We start from the raw sequence: 26708 nt of genomic DNA on the forward strand, positions 1-26708 counted from the left end.
TACTTCACTCTGTATGACAGACTCTAGGTCCATCCACCTCACTACAAATAGTTCAATTTCGTTTCTTTTTATGGCTGAGGAATATTCCATTGTATATATGCGCCACATCTTCTTTATCCATTCATCTGTTGATGGACAGCTAGGTTGCTTCCATGTCCTGGCTATTGTAAATAGAGCTGCAATGAACATAGTGGTACATGACTCATTTTGAATTACGGTTTTCTCAGCATATATGCCCGGTAATGGGATTACTGGGTGGTATGGTAGTTCTATTTTTAGCTTTATAAGGAACCTCCATACTATTCTCCGTATATACTGGCTGTATCAATTTACATTCCCACCAACAGTGCAAGAGGGTTCCCTTTTCTCCACACCCTCTCCAGCATTTATTGTTTGTAGATTTTTTGATGATGGCCATTCTGACTGGTGTGAGGTGATACCTCATCGTAGTTTTGATTTGTATTTCTCTAAAATGATTAGTGATGTTGAGCATCCTTTCATGTGTTTGGTGGCAATCTGTATATCTTCTTTGGAGAAATGTCTATTTAGGTCTTCTGCCCATTTTTGGATTGGGTTGTTTGTGTTTTTGATATTGAGCTGCATGAGCTTCTTGTAAATTTTGGAGATTAATCCTTTGTCAGTTGCTTCATTTGCAAGTATTTTCTCCCATTCTAAGGGTTGACTTTTCATCTTATTTATAGTTTCCTTTGCTGTGCAAAAAGCTTTTAAGTTTCATTAGGTCCCATTTGTTTATTTTTGTTTTTATTTCCATTTCTCTAGGAGGTGGGTCAAAAAGGATCTTGCTGTGATTTATGTGAAAGAGTGTTCTGTGTATGTTTTCCTCTAAGAGTTTGATAGTGTCTGGCCTTACATTTAGGTCTTTAATCCATTTTGAGTTATTTTTGTGTATGGTGTAAGGGAGTGTTCTAATTTCATTCTTTTACATTAGATTTCCAGTTTTCCCATCACCACTTATTGAAGAGTCTGTCTTTTCTCCATTGTATATTCTTGCCTCCTTTATCAAAAGTACGGTCACCAGGGCTTCCCTGGTGGCGCAAAGGTTGAGAGTTCACCTGCTGATGCAAGGGGCACGGGTTCATGCCCCTGGTCCGGGAAAATCCCACATTCCGTGGAGCGGCTGGGCCCGTGAACCATGGCCGCTGAGCCAAAAAAGTACGGTCACCATATGTGTGTGGGTTTATCTCTGGACTTTCTCTAATTCCATCGATTTATATTTCTGTTTTTGTGCCAGTACCATACTGTCTTGATTACTGTAGCTTTGTAGTATAGTCTGAAGTCTGGGAGCCTGATTCCTCCAGCTCCGTTTTTCTTTCTGAAGATTGCTTTGGCTGTTCCAGGTCTTTTGTATTTCCATACAAACTGTGAAATTTTTTGTTCTAGTTCTGTGAAAAATGCCATTGGTAGTTTCACAGGGATTGCATTGAATCTTTAGATTCCTCTGGATAGTATAGTCATTTTCACAATGTTGATTCTTCCAATCCAAGAACATGGTATATCTCTCCATCTGTTTGTATCATCTTTAATTTCTTTCCTTAGTGTCTTATAGTTTTCTGCATACAGGTCTTTTGTCTCCTTAAGTAGGTTTATTCCTAGGTATTTTATTCTTTTTGTTGCAGTGGTAAATAGGAGTGTTTCCGTAATTTCTCTTACAGATATTTTTATCATTAGTGTATAGGAATGCAAGAGATTTCTGTGCATTAATTTTGTATCCTGCTACTTGACCAAATTCATTGATTAGCTCTAGTAGTTCTCTGGTAGCATCTTTAGGATTCTCTGTGTATTCTCATGTCATCTGAAAACAGTGACAGCTTTACTTCTTCTTTTCCAATTTGGGTTCCTTTTATTTCTTTTTCTTCTCTGATTGCTGTGGCTAAAACTTCCAAAACTATGTTGAATAATGATGGTGAGAGCGGACAACCTTGTTTTGTTCCTGATCTTAGAGGAAATGGTTTCAGTTTTTCACCATTGAGAATGATGTTGGCTGTGGGTTTGTCATATATGGCCTTTATTATGTTGAGGTAAGTTCCTGCTATGCCTACTTTCTGGAGGGTTTTTATTGTAAATGGGTGTTGAGGTTTGTCGAAAGCTTTTTCTGAATCTACTGAGATGATCATATGGTTTCTCTCCTTCAGTTTGTTAATATGGTTTATCACATTGATTGATTTGCGTATATTGAAGAATCCTTGCATTCCTGGGATAAACCTCACTTGATCATGTTGTATGATCCTTTTAATGTGCTGTTGGATTCTGTTTGCTAGTAGTTTGTTGAGGATTTTTGCATCTGTGTTTATCAGTGATGGTGGCATGTAGTTTTCTTTCTTTGTGACATCTTTGTCTGGTTTTGGTATCAGGGTGCTGGTGGCCTTGTAGAATGAGTGGGAGTGTTCCTCCCTCTCCTATATTTTGAAAGAGTTTGAGAATGATAGGTGTTAGCTCTTCTTTAAATGTTTGATAGAATTCGCCTGTGAAGCCATCTGGTCCTGGGCTGTTGTTTGTTGGAAGATTTTTAATCACAGTCTCAATTTCAGTGCTTGTGATTTGGTCTGTTCATATTTTCTATTTCTTCCTGGTTCAGTCTTTTAAGGTTGTGCTTTTCTAAGAATGTGTCTGTTTCTTCCAGGTTGTCCATTTTATTGGCATACAGTTGCTTGTAGTAATCTCTCATGATCCTTTGTATTTCAGCAGTGTTAGTTGTTACTTGTCCTTTTTCATTTCTAATGCTGTTGACTTGAGTCTTCTCCCTTTTTTTCTTGATGTCTAGCTAATGGTTTATCAGTTTTGTTTATCTTCTCAAAGAAACAGCTTTTAGTTTTAGTGATCTTTGCTATCATTTCCTTCATTTCTTTTTCATTTATTTCTGATCTGATCTTTATGATTTCTTTCCTTCTGCTATCTTTGGGAGTTTTTTGTTCTTCTTTCTCTAATTGCTTTAGGTGTAAGGTTAGGTTGTTTATTTGAGATTTTTCTTGTTACTTGAGGTAGGATTGTATTGTGATAAACTTCCCTCTTGGAACTGCTTTTGCTGCATCCCAAAGGTTTTGGGTCATCGTGTTTTCATTGTCATTCGTTTCTAGGTATTTTTTGATTTCCTCTTTGATTTCTTCAGTGATCACTTCATTATTAAGTAGTGTATTGTTTAGCATCCATGCGTTTGTATTTTTTTACAGATCTTTTCCTGTAATTGATATCTTGTCTCATAGTATTGTGGTCGGAAAAGATACCTGATACAATTTCAGTTTTCTTAAATTTACCAAGGCTTGACTTGTGACCTAAGATGTGATCTATCCTGGAGAATGTTCTATGATCACTTGAGAAGAAAGTGTATTCTGTTGTTTTTGGAGGGAATGTCCTATAAATATCAATTAAGTCCATCTTGTTTAATGTATCATTTAAAGCTTGTGTTTCCTTATTTATTTTCATTTTGGATGATATGTCCACTGGTGAAAGTGGGGTGTTAAAGTCCCCTACTATGATTGTGTTACTGTCGATTTCCTCTTTTATGGCTGTTAGCATTTGCCTTACATATTGAGGTGCTCCTGTGTTGGATGCATAAATATTTACAAATGTTATATCTTCTTCTTGGACTGATCCCTTGATCATTATGTAGTGTCCTTCTTCGTCTCTTGTAATAGTCTTTAAAGTCTATTTTGTCCGGTATGAGAATTGCTACTCCAGCTTTCTTTTGATTTCCATTTGCATGGAATATCTTTTTCCATCCCCTCACTTTCAGTCTGTATTTAATCCATTTACTTTTAAGGTAATTATCGATATGTATGTTCCTATTACCATTTTCTTAATTGTTTTGGGTTTGTTATTGTAGGTCTTTTCCTTCTCTTGTGTTTCCTGTGTAGAGAAGTTCCTTTAGCATTTGTTGTAAAGCTGGTTTGGTGGTGCTCAGTTCTTTTAGCTTTTGCTTGTCTGGAAAAGTTTTAATTTCTCCATCGAATCTGAATGAGATCCTTGCTGGGTAGAGAATCTTAGTTGTAGGTTTTTCCCTTTCATCACTTTAAATATGTCCTGCCACTCCCTTTTGGCTTGCAAAGTTTCTGCAAAGGATCAGCCGTTAACCTTATGGGGATTCCCTTGTATGTTATTTGTTGTTTTTCCCTTGCTGCTTTTAATATTTTTTCTTGTATTTAGTTTTTGATAGTTTGATTAATATTGGTGTCATCTTATTTTTTAAGTCATCTTATTTTTTAAGTCATTCCCATCTTGGTGTCATCTTATTTTTTAAGTCATTCCCATGCATATTTCACTACAGAAATCTCTTTTTTTAAAAGACTCTGATATATTTTATCTATTGGGACATTCTTCTGATATGTGATAGACAACAAAAATCTAGGAAGGCATAGACAAAGCAAAGAAATAAAAATCACTTATAATCACTAATCTTTGATATATTTTCTCCCACTGTTCTGTGCATTTATGTATTGTTATATTTCATTGTTTTTCCTCTCTATATGAATTATTTCTTTTCATGAAATATCCCTGAAATAACTTTAATAGTACTCATCATACAGCTATATCATTGTGCAGTTAATCATTCTTCTAATATTAGGTCTTTAAGTATTTAGTATTTTAAATATAGCTAAAATAAGTATCTTTCGTTGGCATCTTTATTTCCATAAAATAGTTTTGTATATATACCATTACTATATCATAGTTTAACGTATGCATATTTTTAAAAGTTTTGTTACATATTGCCAGCATTCTTCGGGAAGGTTAGTTTACCAGTTTGATATATTTTTTCCTGCCATTTTATTGAGATATAATTGACATAGGAAAGTGCGTATGTTTAAGGTGTACAACATAATGATTTGATATATGCATATATTGTGAAATGATCACCCCCCCTAAGTTTAGTTAACATCCATCACCTCACACAGTTACATTTTTTTTTCCTTGTGAATTTTCAAAGTCTACTCTCTTAGCAACTTTCAAATATACAATATAGTATCGTTGACTATAGTCATCATGTTGTGCATTACATCACCACTACTTACTTATCTTTTAACTGGAAGTTTGCCCTTTTTTACTAACTTCACCCAATATCCCCACCATCTCCATTTTAAAATTTGCAAAAGTATATATCCTTATTGCAACAAGTTATTTTTTTACCTTTGTAGTAAGAACATTTTTTATAGCTTTGTCAGTGTGAATATGACAACTGCTTTTGCACCATGAGCCATATCAAGAATTAAAACTGTACTAGCCACTAAGTCTTCCATGTGTGCCCTACAGCAATTAAATTTACCTTCTACCCCTGCTAAAAGTAACCACTATCCTAACTTTTATAGTAGTCTTCTTACATTACTTTATACTTTTATTACTGAAGTGTATACATCTCTAGACTCTTAGCCTTGCCTTTTCAAGTATTGTATTTGATATGTCTTTTAAGTCTCTCTTCATCTATAGTCTTCCCCTTGCCCTTCCTTTCTCCTTCCCTCCCTCCTTCACTCCAATATATTTTATTGTAGAGTTTTCCACAGTCCAGGTTTTGCTGATTGTATCATGGTATGGTTCAACTTCCTTCAGTTCTCTGAATTTCCTTCACATGAATTCAGAGGTTTATTCAGATTCAGGTTCAACTCCTTTGGCAAGGCTATAGGGGATATATCAGGAGGCACATAATTTGTGGCTGATTCTTCTTTTTGGGATATCAGCAGCTGTTCATGCTCTGTACCGAGATGTGTTAATTCACTGGGGTTGCCAAATGGTGATATTCTGATTTCATGATTTCATTTTCAGCTTAGTTGAACTCTTTCTGTAAAGAAACACTTTCTCTTATCTAAATTTTGGTTAACCAGCAGTTCAGTTCATATAAGAAAGCCAGGATAAATGCTTGATTCTTTTTTCTTATTTATGAGTTTTCCCAATAATGAATTTACTCCCTACCATCCCATGAGGGTGACTAATTTTTTTAAGTGTCATTATGAATGCATGTATTTATATGTAGTCAACAATTTCTAATTCATTGCAGATGGTATTTTTGAAAAAAAAAATTCCCACCTTTGGTCTGAGGGGCACTTTTCAAGTTACCTCCTGAGTTCTTTTGACATAACCATAGTAATCTTTGCTATCTGGTATGACAAGGTATACCAGACTCATCAGGAAATCTTGTATGTTTCCTGCCACAGGCTTAGAATAGCCATTTCTCTAAGAAGTTCTGGTTTCTGTTAGTAGGAAGTGGTATTTCAAACCATAATCTGGGTGCTAAGGATAATTATTTGCTGGGTTGGTCTAATTTCTAAGTCTTTTCAGTGGATAGAGCTAGGAGACATATGTTTTTAAAGATAAAGTATTATACCTCATGATTTCATACTGGTGCTTTCAATTTAAATTCAGTACTAGAGTTTTTACATAACTTCTTCTAAGTTACATGTGTATCTCCTTCCTTCCACACCAGAAATCCCGATTCTCAAAGACAGAGGGGATAATAACATTAGTATGCTACGTAATTACTCATTTGCTTTATCCCACCATGGTCTTAGAATAACAGTATTAATAGTATCATCACCAGTACATTTACTGAAAAGTTAAATTTTTTTCCATTTGCTCCCATTTTAAAATGAATTGTATTATATTTATGTCATCAGAGCATGTGTAGACTTTACATAGTCTCCCTTTTGTACACATACTTTTTGCCTTTTACCCCTGACTTCTACAAGTAGCTAAATATTTTGTGCCAATAACCAATTCTTATATGGATGTCTTTCTGGTCTTTTTCTTTTGTCTGGAGTTGTTCTCTTGTAAATGTTTCAGCAAGGCTCATAAGAACTATGTTCTGAGTATTTGTATGCTGATAGCAGCTTTATGTCCTTTATATTCGAGTTAGTTTTGTTGGGCATAAAATTCTTGGCTTACATTTGATTTTATTGAATGTCTTAAATATGTTGCATTTTTTTTGGCATAAAGTTTCAAAGTCTGATGATAAACTAAATTTCCTTTCCTTCTAAGTCACTCTTTTTACTTGGATTTGTGAAAGATTTTGTTTTTTCTTTGAAGTCGTTATTTTGCCAGAATATGTCTTCATGTTTTGTGTTCTGGGTCTATATTATCAAGTATACGTGTATGCTATTTTAATTGGTAATTTCCAATTTAAAAATTTCATGAAGTTTTTCTTTAATCATAGTTCTTAGTATTTGTTTCATTTCCATGTATGGCTTGCTTCCTCTGGACTCCTGTTATTCCTGTGCTGGCTCTTCTTTGCCTATCTTCATCATTTGCCACTTTCTCTTGAATCCTTTTTATGCTTTCTATTCCTGTTTTGGTTTTATATTTTGCTTTTCACTGTCTATTTCTTTTAATTTAATATCCATTGTGTTTATTTGCTCTTGAGTTTCTTCTAATTTAGTCTTTATTTCTGGTTTTTTTTTCTTTTATTTCTAATTTGTTCCCAAGTCTCATTTCATTTCTGAGTTTCTCTAATAACTCGGCTGTTAGACTGGGCAGGACCCTTCCTGGTTTCAGTGGTACTTCTTAGATTGATCTGTTGTTCTTCCCTGTAGTTCTGGAGGAAGAAAGCTAAAACAAGGAAGCAGAACAAACACTACAAATTATAAGACTCTCTTGTGAGTCTCTTGTTCTCCACTCCATCTTATATCCATTTGTTCCTTCACACATTTGCCGATAGCATCTAGATCTTGTGACTGTTGGTGGTTTTGGGGTTTGATGGAATGCTTTGTCCTCCAGTTCTGTCTTGAACGATTTTTGTGTGTTTTTGATTTTACTATCTAGTTGCTCTATTTTTTAAAATATCAGTTATATTGAAATATAAGTCACATGCCATAAAATGCACTCTTGTAAAGTATGTATTTCAGTGTTTTTATTATATTCATAAAGTTGTATAACTATCTGATTCCAGAGCATTTTCATTCTGTGTGTTTTTGTGACAGGTTCTGTGTAGTTGCTACTACTGCCATGTTTCTAGGATTTGTTGCAACAAATTTGAACGTCCCTTTACCCCTTGCCTGTCCTATCCCACTTTCCAGAAGTAATCCATGTTAACAGGTACCTAATGAAACACTGTTAATTTTGTACCTGTACCATTCTTAACTCCGAACTATTTCCCAGACTATCAGTGTCAGAAAGGAAACTTGAACTTCCTTTGGTAATTTGTTGTTGGTTAAGAGGTGAGTTTTGTTGTTTTCAAAGGTGTAATCTCTTAATTTTGTATAACTACAATGGCTGTTCCTGTATCTTCCTAATTTTTTTTCCATTAGTGCTCTAAGAAGCATGATTTTATCCATAAGACAGGATGCATATTTTATACATAAGGTAGGAGAATATTTTTTTCTTAAAATAGAGAAAGATTCAATCCAGAAAAATTTAGTTCTCCAGCCATAGCTTATTGTGAACACCAAATATTTCTCATTCTGTTCTGTACTTGTAGATTTACATCTTTGAAAATAGTGATAGTATTATACTATAATACTCTGTGCTTTTATACTTGTTCAGTCTTTTTGTTTAATAGTAGTTGTGTGGTTATAATAGAAGCCAGTCACTATGATTGCAAAGCACTTTGCAAATATTAAGATTAAAAGGTGAAGAGGAAGGGAGGTGAAGAAGCATGGGCCAGGGGTAAACTAGTCCCTGCACATGGAGCTTGCTGGTCTGGTGACTTCAGTCTTCTTTATGAAATTATGTTTGAGTAGGACTTGAAATATGGATAGGGAAATTTTACCTTCATTTATGTTATCACATATAATTTTAACAAAAGGAAGTCAGGGTGAGAGTATATTCTTGTTTTATGAAGAACATGTGATAGAGCGTGGTTGTGTTAAGTTGCCTTGAGCCAGCCACATTTTCCTGTGGAGTTTTCCTACCATCAGTAATGTGTATCATCTTTGATTCTATTGGATATTTTGTGGCATTCTTGGGGATGTCAACATACAATGGATGTTCATTCATTTATGATTTCCTGTGATGTTTGCTTTTTTTTTTCCAGGCAAAAGGTGGAGGTTATGAAAGTGAAGATGCCTATCAAAATGCAGAGCTAGTTTTTCTAGATATCCACAATATCCATGTTATGAGAGAATCTTTACGAAAACTTAAGGAGATTGTGTACCCCAACATTGAGGAGACCCACTGGTTGTCTAACTTGGAATCTACTCACTGGCTAGAGCATATTAAGGTTGGTATGTTATTATTTCTTTAAACTATCATAGGATATCAAACAAGGACTTTCTCTGCCCTTTTGTCTATATCGGCTCTTTTCTTACAATTGAAATCAAGATGAAAGTATCTTTTTAAACAGCGAAAAATTGATAACTGCTTTGATAATTAGAACTACTTTTAAGTTTTGGTGCCTGAATGAATTAATTTTCTATATTATGCATTTGGTTCAGTTGTACTTCTTTTGTTCCCTCTCTTTCCCATCCTATCTGAATTCCGCCCATCCTTCAGATCCCAGCTAATATTTCATTTCTTCCATGAAGTCTTCCCAGATTGCATTCGTTTTCATTTTCTCTGAACTTTTCACTTTACTTTTGCTTTCCAGCTAATCATGTGGGATCCTCCCGGACCAGGGCATGAACCCGTGTCCCCTGCATTGGCAGGTGGACTCTCAACCACTGCGCCACCAGGGAAGCCCAATATATATAATGTTTGAAGCACCAAATGTTATTTCAGTTAATATAGTTACAAATATTTTCAGATAGTGTCTGAATTTCAGTAAGATACCTTACCAAAATATAGGTTTCTATAATATATATGACCACATATATTCATATTATGAAATAAATGGAAATGAGATTTTTCATGTTAAGAAGGAGCAGATTGTACTCACATTAAAACCTCTAAAACTGAGACAGAATTGAAAGCTAAATTGACCTAATGACAATTATAGACTATTTTGATTACTGTTTCTCTTCTAGAAACATAGAAGCTTGAATGTAGCAAAGTGTATACACACTCTTTTGTTAAAGAGAATGGTCACAGGACCATCTATTACATTGTATGATGTATAAGTAGAAAACCATAAGACTTGATTCAGAACTAACGTAAATTGCAGCATTCTGTAAGTTCCAGGTCAATTTTTAGCAGGTACAACATTCTCTCCAAAAATCTGGCTATAGGGCTTCCCTGGTGGCGCAGTGGTTGGGAGTCCGCCTGCCGATGCAGGGGACACGGGTTCGTGCCCCGGTCCGGGAAGATCGCACACGCCGCGGAATGGCTAGGCCCGTGAGCCATGGCCGCTGAGCCTGCGCGTCTGGAGCCTGTGCTCCGCAACGGGAGAGGCCACAACAGTGAGAGGCCCGTGTACCACAAAAAAAAAAAAAAAAAAATCTGGCTATAACCGAAATAAGTTTCCTTAGAAGTTTAAGAGGTACAGTTGTGTCTGGACCACTTTCTCCTTCCCCAGTCCTCACATCTGCAAGGCTTACCCACTTACTTTCTTTAAATCTCTGCTCAAATATCACTTTCTCAAAGATGCCTTTCCCAACCACTTCATATAAAATAGCAGTTCTGCCAGCACTCCCTAGACCTAGATGGTGCTTTTTCACTTACTGCCCTCTGACACACTGTGTATTTCTTTCCTTATTTGCACCTGGCTGGCCTCACCTAAGTAGAATGTAAACTTTGTTAAGCCAGCACTTTGTTCTGTTTGCTGCTCTATTTCCAACACCTGGAGCTGTGCCTGCCACATGGTAGGGGACTCTGTAAATGTTTATCTTTTGAATGAATGAATGAATGAATGAATCAATGAAGATGACCACTTTGGATAACTCTTTCTTGTCAGTCTTAACTCTCCAGCTGTTTTAATCCTTTGGGTCAGTGATGTGTAAGTTTGGATATACATTTGAATTTTAGGTAGAAGTTATTTAAAATAGTAAGTTAGGATTAGTGGAGAATGGGGACCAGGTGTTTGTTTTTGTTTTTTTTAATGCTCACAAATGACTCTGATGCATAGTTAAGATTGAGATTGCTTCAGAGTACCCCACTTCCAGAATATGCCTACAGTTATAATCAAAAGGAGGTCATCATGAGATTCTCTAAGCCTAGTATATCTTTTCTTTCATTCTTATCTATGTGTAATTATGCTGTTCTTTAAGTATGATTTGGCCATTGCAGAGAAAAATGTGGCTATATTGTTCATTTTAAAGGATACCATACTTTGTGTTTCTTTTTTGGTTACATCTAATTCTGTCTAGTTTTAACTCAAGATCAGCTTCAGGAAAGGTAAATTATTTTGCAGAGTCTCTGCATATTTAAAAAAAAACCTGAAATTATTTTAGATACCAGTTAAATTGACATGGTAATATATTGGTCTGATCAGAATTTTCCATTCATACTGATAGAAAAAAAAGCAGCTTACTCTGAAGTTTTATACTGTGCTTGCTGTATGCTATATGATGTATATAAAAACAGTAGAATAAGTGCTATAGAAGCTGTAGAATATTTTAAAATATCCAACTTTATGGCTTTCATATTCTAATTTGGTTAAGTATCAACAGGTAAGACTAAAGTTGGCGTATTATTTTTATTTAAATGGATGATGTTGGAATATTTGAAGATTCTCAGAAATAGATCTCTTTAGAACTTAGTCCTTCTTTCCTCTTACTCATATTTTTGATTTGTTTAGAACTCAAAGGCACCTTTTGTTTGGATATTTCATTGTGCAGATTAATAGGAGTCTGCATTTATGAGATTTTTTTTAGTTTTAAAAGCAAAATTTGTGTATCTTCTACCATTCACAAAAATTCTTTTTGGGAAGGGACTGATGTTTTTTTCTCCACATGGTATTGAGACAGTCATCTCTAAACAAAATTCTATTAGTAAATTATGAAGAATGAAGCATTTAATTTTTTTAAAAATTAATTTAAAAAATCTGTTTGCAGCTTATTCTCGCAGGGGCTCTTAGGATTGCTGACAAAGTAGAGTCAGGAAAGACGTCTGTGGTAGTCCACTGCAGTGATGGCTGGGATCGCACAGCTCAGCTGACCTCCCTGGCCATGCTCATGTTGGATGGATACTACCGAACCATCCGAGGATTTGAAGTCCTTGTAGAAAAAGAGTGGCTAAGCTTTGGACATCGGTTTCAGCTTGTGAGTAAAGAACCGTGACTCATTGTATCACATATGCATGTCATGTAAGGCGTGTGAAAATCATTCCTTTACCTACTAGATATTCATCTAAATCTGATCCTTTGTTCTAATGGGTAAACTTCCCAAGAGAACTTTGAGCTTGTTTTGGAAGCACTGGGTTATCCTGATGTGGCTCTGCAGTCTGGAGCCAGGGTTAGCTGTTTGTCAGGCTCCTGGCCCAGTCTCTTCCATACTCTCTATCGGGAATAGGAGATACCCTTCTGTGACTTCCACCTTCAAATGATAGTTCAGAGCAGCATGGACTGTTACGGAGCTACAGGGCGCTTCTAGCTTTTCCTGTAGACTTAAAAAAACGTGAGACTGGCCTATTATTCTTAATTTAAAGTATCCCTACAAAGTAACACTACTCACACAGGATCAGGGTCTAAAACAATTTAGACTGGGACTAAAAGAAATAACAGAGAAAAAATAATTTAATTTAGAGTTGGGAATAAAATAGCTTTTCTGTTACCCTTAATGACCATATGTATGGAAAGTGTTGCAGTTAGTTTTATGGAAATGGCAAATTTTTGTGCCCTCTATATGACTTATAATTTATTTTGTTGTTATCATTCGTATCAAATCTAAAAGTTGGAAGGGCCTCAGAGTCCAGGGAATGTCTTCTCTGGTGTCCCTGTGAAATGGTTGTTTGGTTTCTTCATTAACACCTCCAGAAATAAGCAGCAAGTCCCTTCCTGAGGCTGTCCAGTCTCACTGAAGAAAGTCTACCTACTACAAACTTTTTCTTCATATGAATTAAAATTTACTTCTCATTTTCTTACATTCCCCTTTGGAGATAAGAAGAACAAATATGACTACTAATCCAAATAAGATAGCCCTGCAAATATTTGAAAGTAGCTGTCTTCCTGTGTCAGTCATAATCTTCAGTTCTGGCAAAATGTCCGTTTTCTTCAGTCTTTTCTCATCCTAATCCCCTCACCCTCCCCTTTGTCCTCTGGACTTTGCTCATGGCTTTCTACAAGTGTGGTACCCAAAACTGTAGTAGTTCCTAAAATAGAGGAATGGGGTTATTATGTCCCTTTTAAAGGATACTGTGCTTTTGTATTTGCTTTTTGTTACAACATACTTTAGATTCATGTAGCTTTTAATTAAATAAACATTCAAGTGGTTTTTAGCTGTGTTTCTGCTAAACTCTAAATTTGGAATCAGCAAACTTGGGAACAGTTACCTTGTAGGCCTTGGTTCTCATGTATGCCCATCCGTGGTATGTGTTAGCTGTAATCATAGAATTTAGAGAGTGCGGAGCAGGAATATTTTCCCAGGAAAGAGGAGCAGTGTGAGCAAATGGTGAGTGTGAGTGTCTCACACTGGGTGGGACTGAGTGGCTGGAGTAGAGTCGAGGGAGGGGCAGGTTTAGAAAATCTGGAGATGAGAGTTAATATTGTTCAGAGGCCTTGAAGCCCCTGAGAGTGTGATTTTTGGCAGCATTTTCCTAGATTAGCTGAAAGACTTTCTGAAATATGTTTGCTCAGATGCTGTCTCTAATGTTAACCGTTAGTATCCAGTAGCTACCAGCAGTGTTTATGAAAAAACTTGCAATAAACGGACATTTAAAGGTAGTCTGCTCTTTTGAACTTGAACTGTTAAATAAAATTGGTCATCTGGAGTATCTATTCAAATAGCTCATGTTTTTCAATTCTCTATAAAACGTACTTACCATGAAAAGACCATTAAAAAAAAAAAAATGGGGCTTCCCTGGTGGCGCAGTGGTTGAGAGTCCGCCTGCCGATGCAGGGGACACGGGTTCGTGCCCCAGTCCGGGAGGATCCCACGTGCCGCGGAGCGGCTGGGCCCGTGAGCCATGGCCGCTGAGCCTGCGTGTCCGGAGCCTGTGCTCTGCAACGGGAGAGGCCACAGCGGTGGGAGGCCCGCGTATCGCCAAAAAAAAAAAAAAAAAGAAATGAAGAAGAATGAAGTTTTAGTCAGCCAAAGCCGTACATGTTCATATAAATATAACCAAAATCATAAATATTTCAGACTGTTTAAAGTTGCAGTGGATTCCTAAATTATTGAATCTGGTTACCTACTCCATTTTTTCCCCCTTAGTTGTTATCTGAAAGCAGAATTTGACAGTTAAAGGACATCTGATCAAGAGGGTATGCTCACATGGTTAATACAGGGTAATGATTCTCAAACTTTTTGATTTCTGGACCTCTTTCCTTTTTTAACAATTATTGATGACCCGAAAGAACTTTGTTTATATCTATCAGTATTTACCATATTAGAAATTAAATTTTAAAAATTTAAATATTATTTAAAGAAATAAATCTGTTTTCTTAGTCCATTTGGGCAGCTATATTTCTCACAGTTTTGATGGCTGGAAGTCCAAGTTCAGAGTGCCAGCATGGCCTTCTGGTGAAGGCCTTTTTCCGGGGTGCAGACTGCCAACATTTCGCTGTGTTCTTGAATGGTGGAAGAGGGCTGGGGCCTCTGTGGGGTCTCTTTTTTTTTTTTTGTGGGGTCTCTTTTGATAAGAGCATTAATCCCATTCATGAGGATTCCACCCTCATGACCTAGTTAGCTCCTAATACCATCACACTGGGCATTAGGATTTCAACATGTGAATTTTGGGGGAACACAAACATTCAAACCATAGTACTATTATATATTAACATAAATAACATTTTAAAGAAAAATAACTATATTTTCCAAAACAAATAAAGAAGTTTAATGAGAAGAGTGGCATTATTCTACATCTTTTGCAAATTTCTTTAATATCTGGCTTAATAGAAGATAGCTGAATTTCATGTCTCCTTCTGCATTCAATCTGTTGCAATATGTTCTGTTGGTTGAAGAAATGAGGAAAATCTGACCACACACAGATATGTAGGTTGAAAAATAGAGAGTATTTTAATTTTTTTCAGGGAATTGTGGATATTTTTCTTTGATACTGTGACAAAACTCGACAAATGGTAGTTTCTTAGCAGTTAATTGTAATGTGGAATCCAAAACTAACTCAATGAACTTTTTGTTGTTTGTTCTATTAAATTCCTTTGGTCTGTCTTGCACTTTGAATAAATAGATCTCTTACCCATGCATGATTTTGTAACATCAAGTGTTGGTAATTTGGAAAATACTGGCTTACTGATTTACACAGCCCTTCCAATATTAATGCATTTCATTATATAATATAGTCACATTTGTTAATACCGCTACTGATTTTATCAGAAAAGTATTATCAAACTCATTGTAGCAGATAAAAATTTCCCCCAAGTCTAATTTTCACTCAGAAACTTGAATTGTATCATTGGTAACAAATACTGTCCATTGTTTTCCTTGAAGTGACTCATTCACTTTTGTACATTTTCAAAAAAATGTCTGCAAGATATTCAGGTCTTAATAATCATAGTTCATATATTGTTCTTTCAAGTCAAAATGATGTTCCATGAAAAAGCCGTGTTTCCTACCATCCTACTTAAGTCTGCAGCAGAAGCATATTATGTGTATTTCCTATTTTGTTAATAGGATACTTAAAAATTTTGTACTCAGATGGGGAGATTTAATAAAGTTAATAACTTTTACTGCTTCATCAAGGAAACTGGCTTAAGAGAGATTGGCTTTTTTTTTTTCCTTCTTTTACTGCACGTGTTTGGCAAGGAAGAGTATAATAACTGCTAGTATAGATTGATTTCAATGCCTTGCTTCTTGATTCCTACTAAGGTACCAAAAGTTTTTATTCTTCATCACTTTAACACCATTGGTGCAAATGTCAACACATTGAAAAAGGCAAAACGTGTCTTAGTAATATTATAAAAATAGTTTTGAACTCACAGACCTGCCCTGCTGCTGGAAGTCTGTGGACCATACTTTTAGAATCACTGTTTTTGGGTACAGAGTAGAGGTTTATCTCAGTCACTGGGGGCAGAAGTCTTCAGAGGAGAAAAAAAAATTGAGAAAGTAGGTGAGTGCATGCTTGAGGGGAGATGTCAAGCATTTTTTAAAAGTTTTCAAAGATTTGTGCTAATGTGATTCTTTTTGAAAGACAGTCTGGAGCTCAGATGCAACAGGTCCCCTTCATGCACTGGCCAAGGTGTTAAAGGAGAAGGGTGCTTCCTGAAGCTAGTGTACAAGGAACTGTTAATATTCAGGGCAAAATCTCCAGAAGAAAAATCTGGGCTCTGAGGTCTGGCTGCTCCTGTGTCCCATTATCAGCCTTTTAGGATCTGAGTTTTGTTTATTAAACTGAGTTGTAATTCCTGTTACAAGTGTCTCATGTTAGGAAATAACCTGGCAGTTTGCACATTGAAATGTTAATAGAGATTTCTGCTTGGTGGGATTATGGTAATTTCTGTTTTCCTTGCAGTGCTCTTTTAAAAAGATATTCTGAATTTTTAAAAATATTGAGCAAATATTACTTTTCTTGGAAAATAAAATTACTTTCAGTAAAAGCTGAAAAATCCCACAAAGCTTATATAATATTTCATTCTTTGCTTCAGAGACTTGGCCATGGAGATAAGAACCATGCAGATGCAGACAGATCACCTGTTTTTCTTCAGTTTATTGACTGTGTCTGGCAAATGACAAGACAGGTAATTTATCTGGGATATCCATTCTTACATCTCTCTTTTAAGCTGTCCAGTCAGAGTTGGATTTGATCACTGATTATCTTACATTTCATGTAAAATGGAAATTCTTGTAAGTTTTCTAGGTCCTAGAACTATTACCTATTATTACATTATGAATTAAGTTAAACGATATTATTTGGAGGTAGTATTAAACACTTGACAATTTGATTCCATTAGCATTTCAATGCATGGCATTGATAATAACCCCTGAGAGGTTTCCTCTTTTGTTTTGGACAATTAATGTTAAATAATGGCTTTATATTCACCCAGAGACTCATCTGTACATTGCTAAAGGAGATAAAGAAATGAAATAGGCTAGGTAACTCAAGCGAAATGAAATCATGTTTTAAGCACTTTCGATGGAAAAATGTATTTAGATGGGAATTATGGCAAGGTATGTATGTAATAGATTCAGTTCTTTTTGTTTTTAGGTATGGAGAGAGAGATTATGTTCTTTTAGACTTAATCAACATTCTAGCAAATGATTTGAAATATTACTTTAAATAGATTTAGTCTTTTGGAAAGATACCAGAGGAGATTGAAAAACACCTGATTTATTATGGGATCACTTCACTAATGAGGCAAGGAATTGGTGTCTTAAAAATGTTTAACTCAGGAAAAATAATCTCAGAACCCAAAAGTTAGATACAGTTCATTGGTGTATCAGTTAATTATTTTTTTTTCAGTTAATTATTTATCCAAGAGTTTTATTAGACCTCAAACAACTGGGAGCCTGGTTAGTTTTTCATTAGACTGCCACAGGAATATAAAGTAGGGCAGTTGCTGGCTCTGCTTGGCTTTAGGATTGTGTTCTGGTTTCAATAAAATACTCTTTATTTCATTAAGAGAAAAATGGTGATCCTCAAGTGAAATACATTAATTACATATCGAATAGTTTATTTTTCTCCCATAAGCATTTCAGTTTGGGTGGATTGTTTTGAAACCTGCTGGCTTAAATGAAGTGTCGTAATAGATATGACTACCGTTTGTTAAGGCTGGTATTTTAACACATGTGATGCAAATGTGTATACAATTCAGTTTTGTTCTACAAATTAGGCCCTTGGCATACTAGGGGGAAGGGAGACACAACATGCTTATTAGTTTAATAATGTTTACTGCTTCTTGGAGTAGGTTTGAATTTTTCCTTTGGAACTGCTTTTGAGATAGTTTTCGATATATTAGCTATTACAAATCCTTATCAATCCTTTTTTTTTGGGGGGGGGGTGTTTGACCATAAACAATAGGACCTACTTTTGACCATTAATCTTTAAGTAATATTTGACAGTGTTGGTAAAAATCAAATATGCCATATCAAAGGACTACAAAAGTCATCACTGATGGTTAAGTGTACTGCTTTCTGGGGAACATACCTTGAAGGGAGCAATGTGTGTGAACTATTAGTTCTGGTATATTTGTTAGAAAAACAAAATCAGTCACATTTACCAATTGTTCACATAGAAGAGTACATGACAAATGCATTTCTGTCTTAGTAGTTGTGTTAACTTTTTATATGCTGTATATCTAAAAGCAATTTAACTCTAATTTTGAGCTTAAGTTAATAAATAATGTAATACCAGTTTAATCTTGTTTCGTTGATAGAACTTAAAATACCACTATAGTTGTGAGTCTTTATTGTAAATGTCTGCTTATATTTTTCTGTATGATATTTTCTTCCTGAGCATTGAATGTGTTAGATAGTAATGTTTATTGGCAATCGTCAGTTTTATGACTAATTGAATGTGCAGAGATTTAAATAGCAAATTTGTTAAAATGGGACCAATAATGTAATTAGCCAGATTCTACACCTCCTTCTGCCCTCATCCTCATCCTCTCAGTCCTGGGATCAGGAAGCAGTTGATAAAGGGCCCTTTAGAGTTTAAACATGTAAGGAGACAAAATATTCCTCCTCTGCTCAGAATTTTAAAAACAAGAGCAGCAGTTACTACTCTATTTAAATAATGCTCTAAAATAATGCTATTTTAGTTTTGTTGTCAGGAAATGCTCACTGATTAAGCCATCTTCTCATAACTGAGATAATAGTTTTGCCACAAAGATGAAAGACTAATCATAGGCTTAGCTCCTTTGGCTTGCTATGTAATGAGTCAGGGTGCATTCATGGATGACTAATAAATAAGGCTGTTAAGAGTGTGTATCAGTACAGGAGATGGGGCGACTTCCCTGGTGGTGCAGTGGTTGAGTCCGCCTGCCAGTGCAGGGGACACGGGTTCAATCCCTGGTCCGGGAAGATGCCACATGCCGTGGGCTAAGCCTGTGTGCCACAGCTACTGAGCCTGTGAGCTACAACTGCTGAGCCCGCGTGCCACTACTGAAGCCTGTGCGCCTAGAGCCCATGCTCCGCGATAAGAGAAGCCACTGCAATGGGAAGCCCATGCACTGCAATGAAGAGTAGCCCCAGCTCGCTGCAACTAGAGAAAGCCCGCACGCAGCAATGAAGACCCAATGCAGCCAAAAATAAGTAAAAAATTAAAAAAAAAAACAACAGTACAGGAGATGGGATTTGTTCTGTAAATGAATGAATGAGATTTGACAAAGTTTCTTACAATTGATTGGCTTTATGTTGGCATGTGCTTTATTACCTGCTTCATTTGCTTCACAGCCACAAAAATTATTATTCAAGAATTGTTCAAGAAGATAAATTGTTTGAGAAGATAAATTTGCCACGTTACCGTGCTTATAAATTTAGGAAACTTCAAGGCAAAGTTGTTTTCATCCCTGTCCCTTTTGCATGCAGTTCATACTGTTTTCCTCCACTATGGGGTAGGGATCATTCTAAGAAAAATTTGGCACCAATATTTATTTCCCAAATCCACAATCCAAATATTCATGGAATTCCTTTTCACAGTCCTGTAAATGGTACAGTGCTACATAGAAGCTTTCAGATAATTCTTGAAACATTAGATGGATAGGATGGATTATACTAAATCCCTTACCCTCCTTCCTGGGATCTGTAATTGGTCCTTGATACATTCCCCCAAAATTGTGTTGTTTGTGTAATAGCAAGACATCCAGTCAAGCACTTGTCCTAGGTTAAAGAGACAGTGAATTTTCTTTTTTTAGAAAGAGGCTGCCAGAGTACTGGATTACAAGATATCCTGGTTTGAGTGCATGTTCCTTGAAAAGATAAGTAGGTTGGCTTTTAAATGATCTGTATGTCTGCCTTGGAATTTATTTTTGTGCATTGCTGACATTTTCTGGAGACGTCGATATTTTTTTGTGTAATTCCTAGAAACAAAACTATGTTGAAAATTTAAAGAAACATCTTACTATGTTGCTTATGGTCATTTTTGGCAGAGAAAAGACAAGTCAGAATTTATTAGGCTCAAGTTGAGGGTTAACTGATATAAACGGATGCAGAAACATCAAGATCAGACCATTCAAACTCTTACTGTACAAGAAAAGGAGATATTAGGAAAAATTATCTCAGAAAATAATTTTGAACAGAAGACCAAGCAGATAATGCCATAATGGCTTAGAAATATATAGTCTTGAATATTGTTCAGCCTAATTTTAAGAAGTATTACAAAGGATCTGCCAGTATACAGGGATGAATATGCTTGAGAAAATGTCTTAATAATTTTGTGTGTTTGTGGTGTTTGATTTTGCAGTTTCCTACAGCATTTGAATTCAATGAATATTTTCTCATTACCATTTTGGACCACCTATATAGCTGTTTGTTTGGAACATTCCTCTGTAACAGTGAACAGCAGAGAGGAAAAGAGGTAAAACATGAGCCCTGACCCTCCCCCCTGTATCCCTAATATGTGCTTTCTCTACTAGAGTGCATCCTCTGATGGATTTCAGCTGAACAGTTGTTCTTTTGGATGATTCCTTTAGCTATATTTTATTTTATATGCTGTAATATGCTTCTTTCCATACATCTGAACCTGATCTATTTTAAAGCACCTCTGTCACAAGGCTGAATATGCTAGCCAGCTGTCAGTTGAGTTTATGGGTAGGAAGCAGTGTCTCCTAAAGAGAACTGAAGTATGTGTAGTCTTAGGAGTGCCCATGTACCTGTCACTCCCTGCAGGATGGAAATCCATCAAAACAGGTGCAGAAAAATATAATTAGCAAAAAAAAATGTATTTGAATGAATGGACAGCTCACTTCCCCAAATATATTCTGCATATGTATGAGCCATTTTAAAGGGTTTTTTTTAAATTGTAAAATAATACCATAAAACATTCGAACACTGAAAAGATATTAAGCAGAAAGTTAAAATTTGTTACCCCACTAGCCCAGAGTTACCACTTTTAAGTGGTTGATATTATTTAGAAGAAACCTTGTAAGCATTACATTTCAGGTTGTCTTCCTCAAAACACATCTATGCTATGTATGAAATTCTAAATTATCTTGATTAATGTCTCCCTCTGCTTCAGTTTTCATTCTAAAAAATGTGGCTATAAAATAGTTTCTTCATGTTTTTCTATAAAGCCTAGTAGCAAAGAATGCTTGCTCTGGAGCCAGGCTGCCTGGGTTCAAATCTTGGATCTTTGACTTACTGTGTGAAGTTGGGCAAGTTAATTTAGGCTTCTGTAAAGTAGGGATAATAGTACTTATTTACTAAAGTACTTAATACTGCTTACTGTTGTGAGGATTACATAAAATAAGCCATACAAAACACCATAATAACTGCCATGTAGTAAGTGCTTCCTAGACTAGAAATTCCTTGACGACCGGTATTAAATTTTTTAATTCACCATTACATCTTCAGTATGTAGCATGCAGTAAATATTTCCGTGCATAGTAGGCAGTCAAGAATTTATTGAATGTCTCATAAACAGTTGACATTTGTATATAAAGCTATGCATTTACTTACCATATGACCTGGTAATCACACTACTGGGTATTTATCCTAGAGAAATAGAAACTTTTTGTTCCCACAAAATTCTGATTTTCTTCCCACAAATGTTCATACCAGCTTTACTTACAGTGGCTGAAAACTGAAAACAACCTAAATGCCCTTCACCTGTGGTATTTCTATATGATGTAGTACTACTCAGCAATAAAAGAAACAATTATTGGTACAAAAAAAGAATTTCTTGCATGTTAGGTAATTAATAGATAACTTCCAAAGATACTTTCATTTTTTGAGAGCCTCAGATAGGATCCACTATATCTTTAAAAAAAGAAATGTTTTTTTAAACTGAGCTATAATTTGCATTCCATAAAATTCACTCTTTTAAAGTGTATAATTTCGTGGGTTTTAGCATCTCTAGAGTTGTATAGGCATCACCACCATTAATTTCAGAACACTGAAAAGAAACCCCATACCTATTAGTAGTTGCTTCCCATTCTTCTCTCCTCTCAGACCCTGACAAACACTAATCTGTCTCTTAATTTGCCTCTTCTGGACATTTCATATAAATGAAATCAGTCAGGGTGTGGCCTTTGTGTTTGGCTTCTTTCACTTAGCATAATGTTTTCAAGGTTCAATTTGTAGCGTGTATCAGTACTTCATTCCTTTTTATGACTGAATCATCCATTGTATTGATATACTGCATTTTATCCATTTATCAGTTGATGGTCTTTTGGGTTGTTTCTACTTTTTGGCTACTATGACTGATGCTACTTTGACCATTTGTGTACTGGGTTGTGTGTGCATGTGTTTTCACTTCTCTTGGGTATATACCTAAGAGTGGAATTGCTGGTATTGTAACTCTGTTTAACTGTTTGCAGAACTGCACAGTTTTCCAATACCCTCTAATTTTAATCTAAGTGGGGCTGTCACCACAGTGTCTTGAGTTCTCTCTCCCTCTGAAACAATTTAAATGAACACAATATACCTCTTTACAAATTCCATCTAAAGTATAATTAGCTTATGTAATGGAGAATCTTTTTCCTTCTTATAGAATCTTCCCAAAAGGACTGTGTCATTGTGGTCTTACATAAATAGTCAGCTGGAGGACTTCACTAATCCTCTCTATGGGAGCTATTCCAATCATGTCCTTTATCCAGTAGCCAGCATGCGCCACCTAGAGCTCTGGGTGGGATACTACGTAAGGTGGAATCCACGGATGAAGCCACAGGTATGCCCTGCAATATACAATGAGAGTTTTTATCCATGCAGTTGTATGAATTACATTCGTCCCCTTTAAAGCAGCTAGAAAAATTATCTTTGCATATTTAAAGCTTTCACTTTTTCCTGTTAACAGTTTTAATTGCATAGTAGAAAAAGCACTACATAGGGATAATCAGTACACTTGGTTCTTATCATGACTCGCTTGTTTGGCCTTGGACAAGTCACTTCTGTTTTGTCTTTTTTCCCCTCTTCTATAAAATGAGGGCGCTGGACTAGAGGTCTTGTTTTAATAGGCTGGAGAAAATAGCTTTAGCAAAGTTAAAAGCCTAACAAAATTCTGGTTGATTTTTAAAAAATGTTATGGAATATTTACTGCTTAGAACTGTTTAAAAGACTAAAAAGTCTGCAACTAAATGACAGGAAATCTTTGAGTATTGGCTTTTAGATTACATTGTTACTTAATTATTTGTTGTATTTGGCTAAGTACCAGTTTCAGGGTATTCTGTGGAAACACTTGGGGGGCACTAGGGAAGCCAGTGAAAAGAGCAGTGGTGTCAGAGGAGTCCCTGAAGTTAGTTTTCACTGATGTTCTGGAAAGGTGGGTGTGGTTCCCATAGCTGAAAACACACACATTGCAGCATTGAGGGAAGGAGCTCTGTACTGGAATGACTTGACTTTGGGTTTGTTTAGGATTGCCTAGTTAAATAATTTTAGGGTGTGCTGCTCTTGCAGGAGCCCATTCACAACAGATATAAAGAACTTCTTGCTAAACGAGCAGAGCTTCAGAAGAAAGTAGAGGAACTACAAAGAGAAATTTCCAACCGATCAACCTCATCCTCGGAGAGAGCCGGTTCTCCTGCACAGTGTGTCACTCCTGTACAGACTGTTGTGTGAGAGGGCTACTGGATGGGGCCATCGGTCATCGCCATGAACTCTGATTACAGTGGCAGCTTCATGAGGAGAAAGTTTCTGAATATAGAACCCATCTGTGAGAGAACTTAAGTCACTTTATTTATTTTAAATCTCTCTAGGATGAGTTTAGAACTGTAGCAGTGCAGGTGGTTTAAGTGAAATAACCCCACATGTAATTACATGTTTATGACACTAATCTTATAAGTCACCCAAAGAACATTAAAATGCTTCAGTCCTGGATCCACAGTGGGAACAAGTTTCTGATTTTAAAAGGAAAATGCTGTCTCAGAAATTCTGGTATGTGGTAAAATCAAAACACAAACTACTTCAGAAATATACTTCTTGATGGAAGAGCACTCATTGCACAGAAGGAGGAGCATCAGTTTTCAAACCAAACCAATACTGACATTTCATGGCATTATACATACTGGGCTTCAGTGTCATAATCAAGATCATTTGATGCTCCTTTGCCCATCATGGGTTTTTCCTTTTTGTAGTAAGTGATTTACTTTCACCATTCAAAACTTGTGTTCTTCATATAATAAGGCAAAGTCTTGAGGATATTATGGTGTAGTAATAGTTGAAAATTATTGCTGTCATTATTTATGTACTTAATTTAAGATGTATTAGATAGCTGTTCCAAAATGATGCCTTACAGATGTGCTTGGGAGGAGGATGGAGAGGAGAAAGTGGTAGCCATCCAGGATTTCAAAGAATTCCACATCCTTCAGATTAGTTTCCATTTGCACAATTACTAGAAACATCATGAAACATATTTAAAAAACTCATTATCTGCCCTACTTTATTATAGTTACATTTTTTTTTTGAACACAGAGAAGTTAACTGGCAAATTTTGAGGCAGTATGTAAAAGTTTAGTAGGACTGACATTTTTTCTGAAGTCTATAAATAGCATATGGTGAGAAGTACTGTGCTCAAATTTTACATGAAATATTTGACTATTACTTTCCTTTGCAAATTCTATAACTCCACTGAATGATTAAGTCTACCAAAGGATTTATTGCATGTAAAAATGTATTACAGTCTCAATGCCAGTAAAGGAAATCCTGCTTCACTTCTTGGCTGCTACAGTAAGAATTCAGCGCTGGTATAAACACTTGACTCCCTGGTGTCTATTTTACTCTGTATAAGAGCCATATGTTATGTACTGTAACACAAAGGAGCTTCTTGTCCCTTGGGTCTTTAATTAAAAGAAAATTTCAACTGACTTTTAAACTTTGTCCTTGTTCTAAGTTGTTTGCCTTAAGTTTCTTTTGCAGAAATGTTATTTGGAATTTTTTGAGGAAAGGGCTGTTTCATAGCAGCTGCTCTAAAGGAAATGTTCAGTTTGATCAGATAAATCAAATACTCAAAATCAGTGTTTTTTCACTTGTTAACTCACTAGTCTGAACCTTTTGCCCTGCTCTTGGTTTTGCAATGAGTAAGTATAATTTCCGTTATTAGTACATCCAGTATTAGCAAAATTGGTACCAAAATGATTTTATCACTGAAATTTGTTATAAGAAAATTTATAACAGTATTTAAGTGACCAGTCTGTCAGTATTAAAGCTAAATTTTCTATTCCAAATATTTTATAAATCCATTCTCTCTGTGCATTGTTCCATTTCCCTCCCTTAAGCCTTTATCGTCTTGGTCTGATGCCACATAAAAGAATGTAGATGACTGAAGAGGTTCAAGAATTTAAAACTTCTAGTCTTAATACCCTCATATTCACTTGAAATTCCATTCAAAATCTAAATTCCATTCAGAGCAATCTAAGTGCAAATCTGTCACTTCTCCTTTTAAAACTTTCCAGGGGGTTCCTTTTACCTTTTGCAGGAGTCTCCAAAGTGGAGTGCCTTTAAGATGATCCTTTAGTGAAGACATCAGCATCACGGTGGCACCAGTGCTTCCTTTTCTCTCCCTTTGACTTCTAACGAATCAGACATCCATAACTGGACACAAGTGCCTCTGCACAGCATACCAGGACACCTGAGAGAGATTCATCTCTGTATCTGAAATTGGGTGAATGAAACCTCAAAGGAGGCTAGGGAGCCAAGGGAGATGTGGTGACACTGGCTGTGGCGGCAGCAACCTGTCCAGCAGAGGAGGTGGAAAGTGCAAAGGGTAAGTATAAGTCTACTCAGCTTGTGGGCTGCAGTTGGAGGGTCCCATTGCTTTTCAGCGACACCCCAGATTTCTGAGGAGAGATCTCCATGACAGACCAGTAATGAGTAAAGGAACTGAAACAGTAATCAAAAAAATCCCAACACAGAAACCTACAGTACCAGATGGCTTCAGTGGTGAATTCTACCAAACATATAAAGAAGAATGAACACAATCTTCCTCCAGACACTTCCAAAGTATTAAGGAGGAGGGAACTCTTCCAAAGTCATCTACAAGGCCAGCATTACATTGATACCAGCACCAAATGAGGATATAAGAAAACTACAGACCAATATCCCTGCTGAATATAGACGCAAAAACTCTCAACCAAGTATTAGCAAACCAAATTCAAGGACACACAAATAGGATTATATACCATGACCAAAGTGGGACTGATCCCTTGTATGCAAGGATGATTTAACATATGCAAATCAATAAATGTAATAATACATCACTTCAATAAAATGCAAGAAAAATTATATGATCATTTCAATAAATGCAGAAAAAGGATCTGACAAAATACAACATCCTTTCATAATAAAAACCTTTAACAGATTGGGTAAAAAAAGAATATACCTCAATATAACAAAGGCTGTGTACCATAAACCCACAGCTGTTAATGGAGAGCAGTTGAAAGTTTTTCCTCTAAGATCAGGAACAAGACAATGATGCCCACTCTCACCACTCATATTCATTATAATATTGGAATTCCTAGCTACACCAACTAGGCAAGAGAATTTAAAAAGGCATCCAAATCAGAAAGGAAGAAGTAAAATGTCTCTATTTGTGATGATTTGGTTTTATATATAGATAATCCCAGAGTCAACCAAAACACTGTTGGGACTAATCAACAATTTCAGTAAAGTTCCAGGATACAAAATCGTCATACATAAGTC

The 26708-nt window shown here is 36.0% G+C and overlaps 1 protein-coding gene across 3 annotated transcripts in view; it reads left to right on the plus strand.

Annotated features, from left to right (window-relative positions):
• MTMR2 (myotubularin related protein 2) overlaps positions 1-24862 on the plus strand; it is a gene marked incomplete at its 5' end in the record, with an annotated part of 107879 nt that extends 83017 nt beyond the window's left edge. For all 3 annotated transcript variants that reach the window (XM_082844843.1, XM_082844845.1, XM_082844844.1), the window contains 6 exons: positions 8969-9154; positions 11862-12068; positions 16565-16657; positions 20320-20433; positions 22567-22743; positions 23469-24862. In XM_082844843.1, coding sequence (XP_082700969.1) covers positions 8969-9154; positions 11862-12068; positions 16565-16657; positions 20320-20433; positions 22567-22743; positions 23469-23630 — 939 coding nt within the window. In that variant the 3' untranslated portion in view covers positions 23631-24862. The remainder of the gene's footprint in view (positions 1-8968; positions 9155-11861; positions 12069-16564; positions 16658-20319; positions 20434-22566; positions 22744-23468) is intronic.
• Between the last annotated feature and the right edge of the window lie 1846 nt (positions 24863-26708).

Source organism: Leucopleurus acutus, assembly GCF_964270905.1.
Source record: "Leucopleurus acutus genome assembly, chromosome: 8".
NCBI classification, from domain to species: Eukaryota; Metazoa; Chordata; class Mammalia; order Artiodactyla; family Delphinidae; genus Leucopleurus; species Leucopleurus acutus.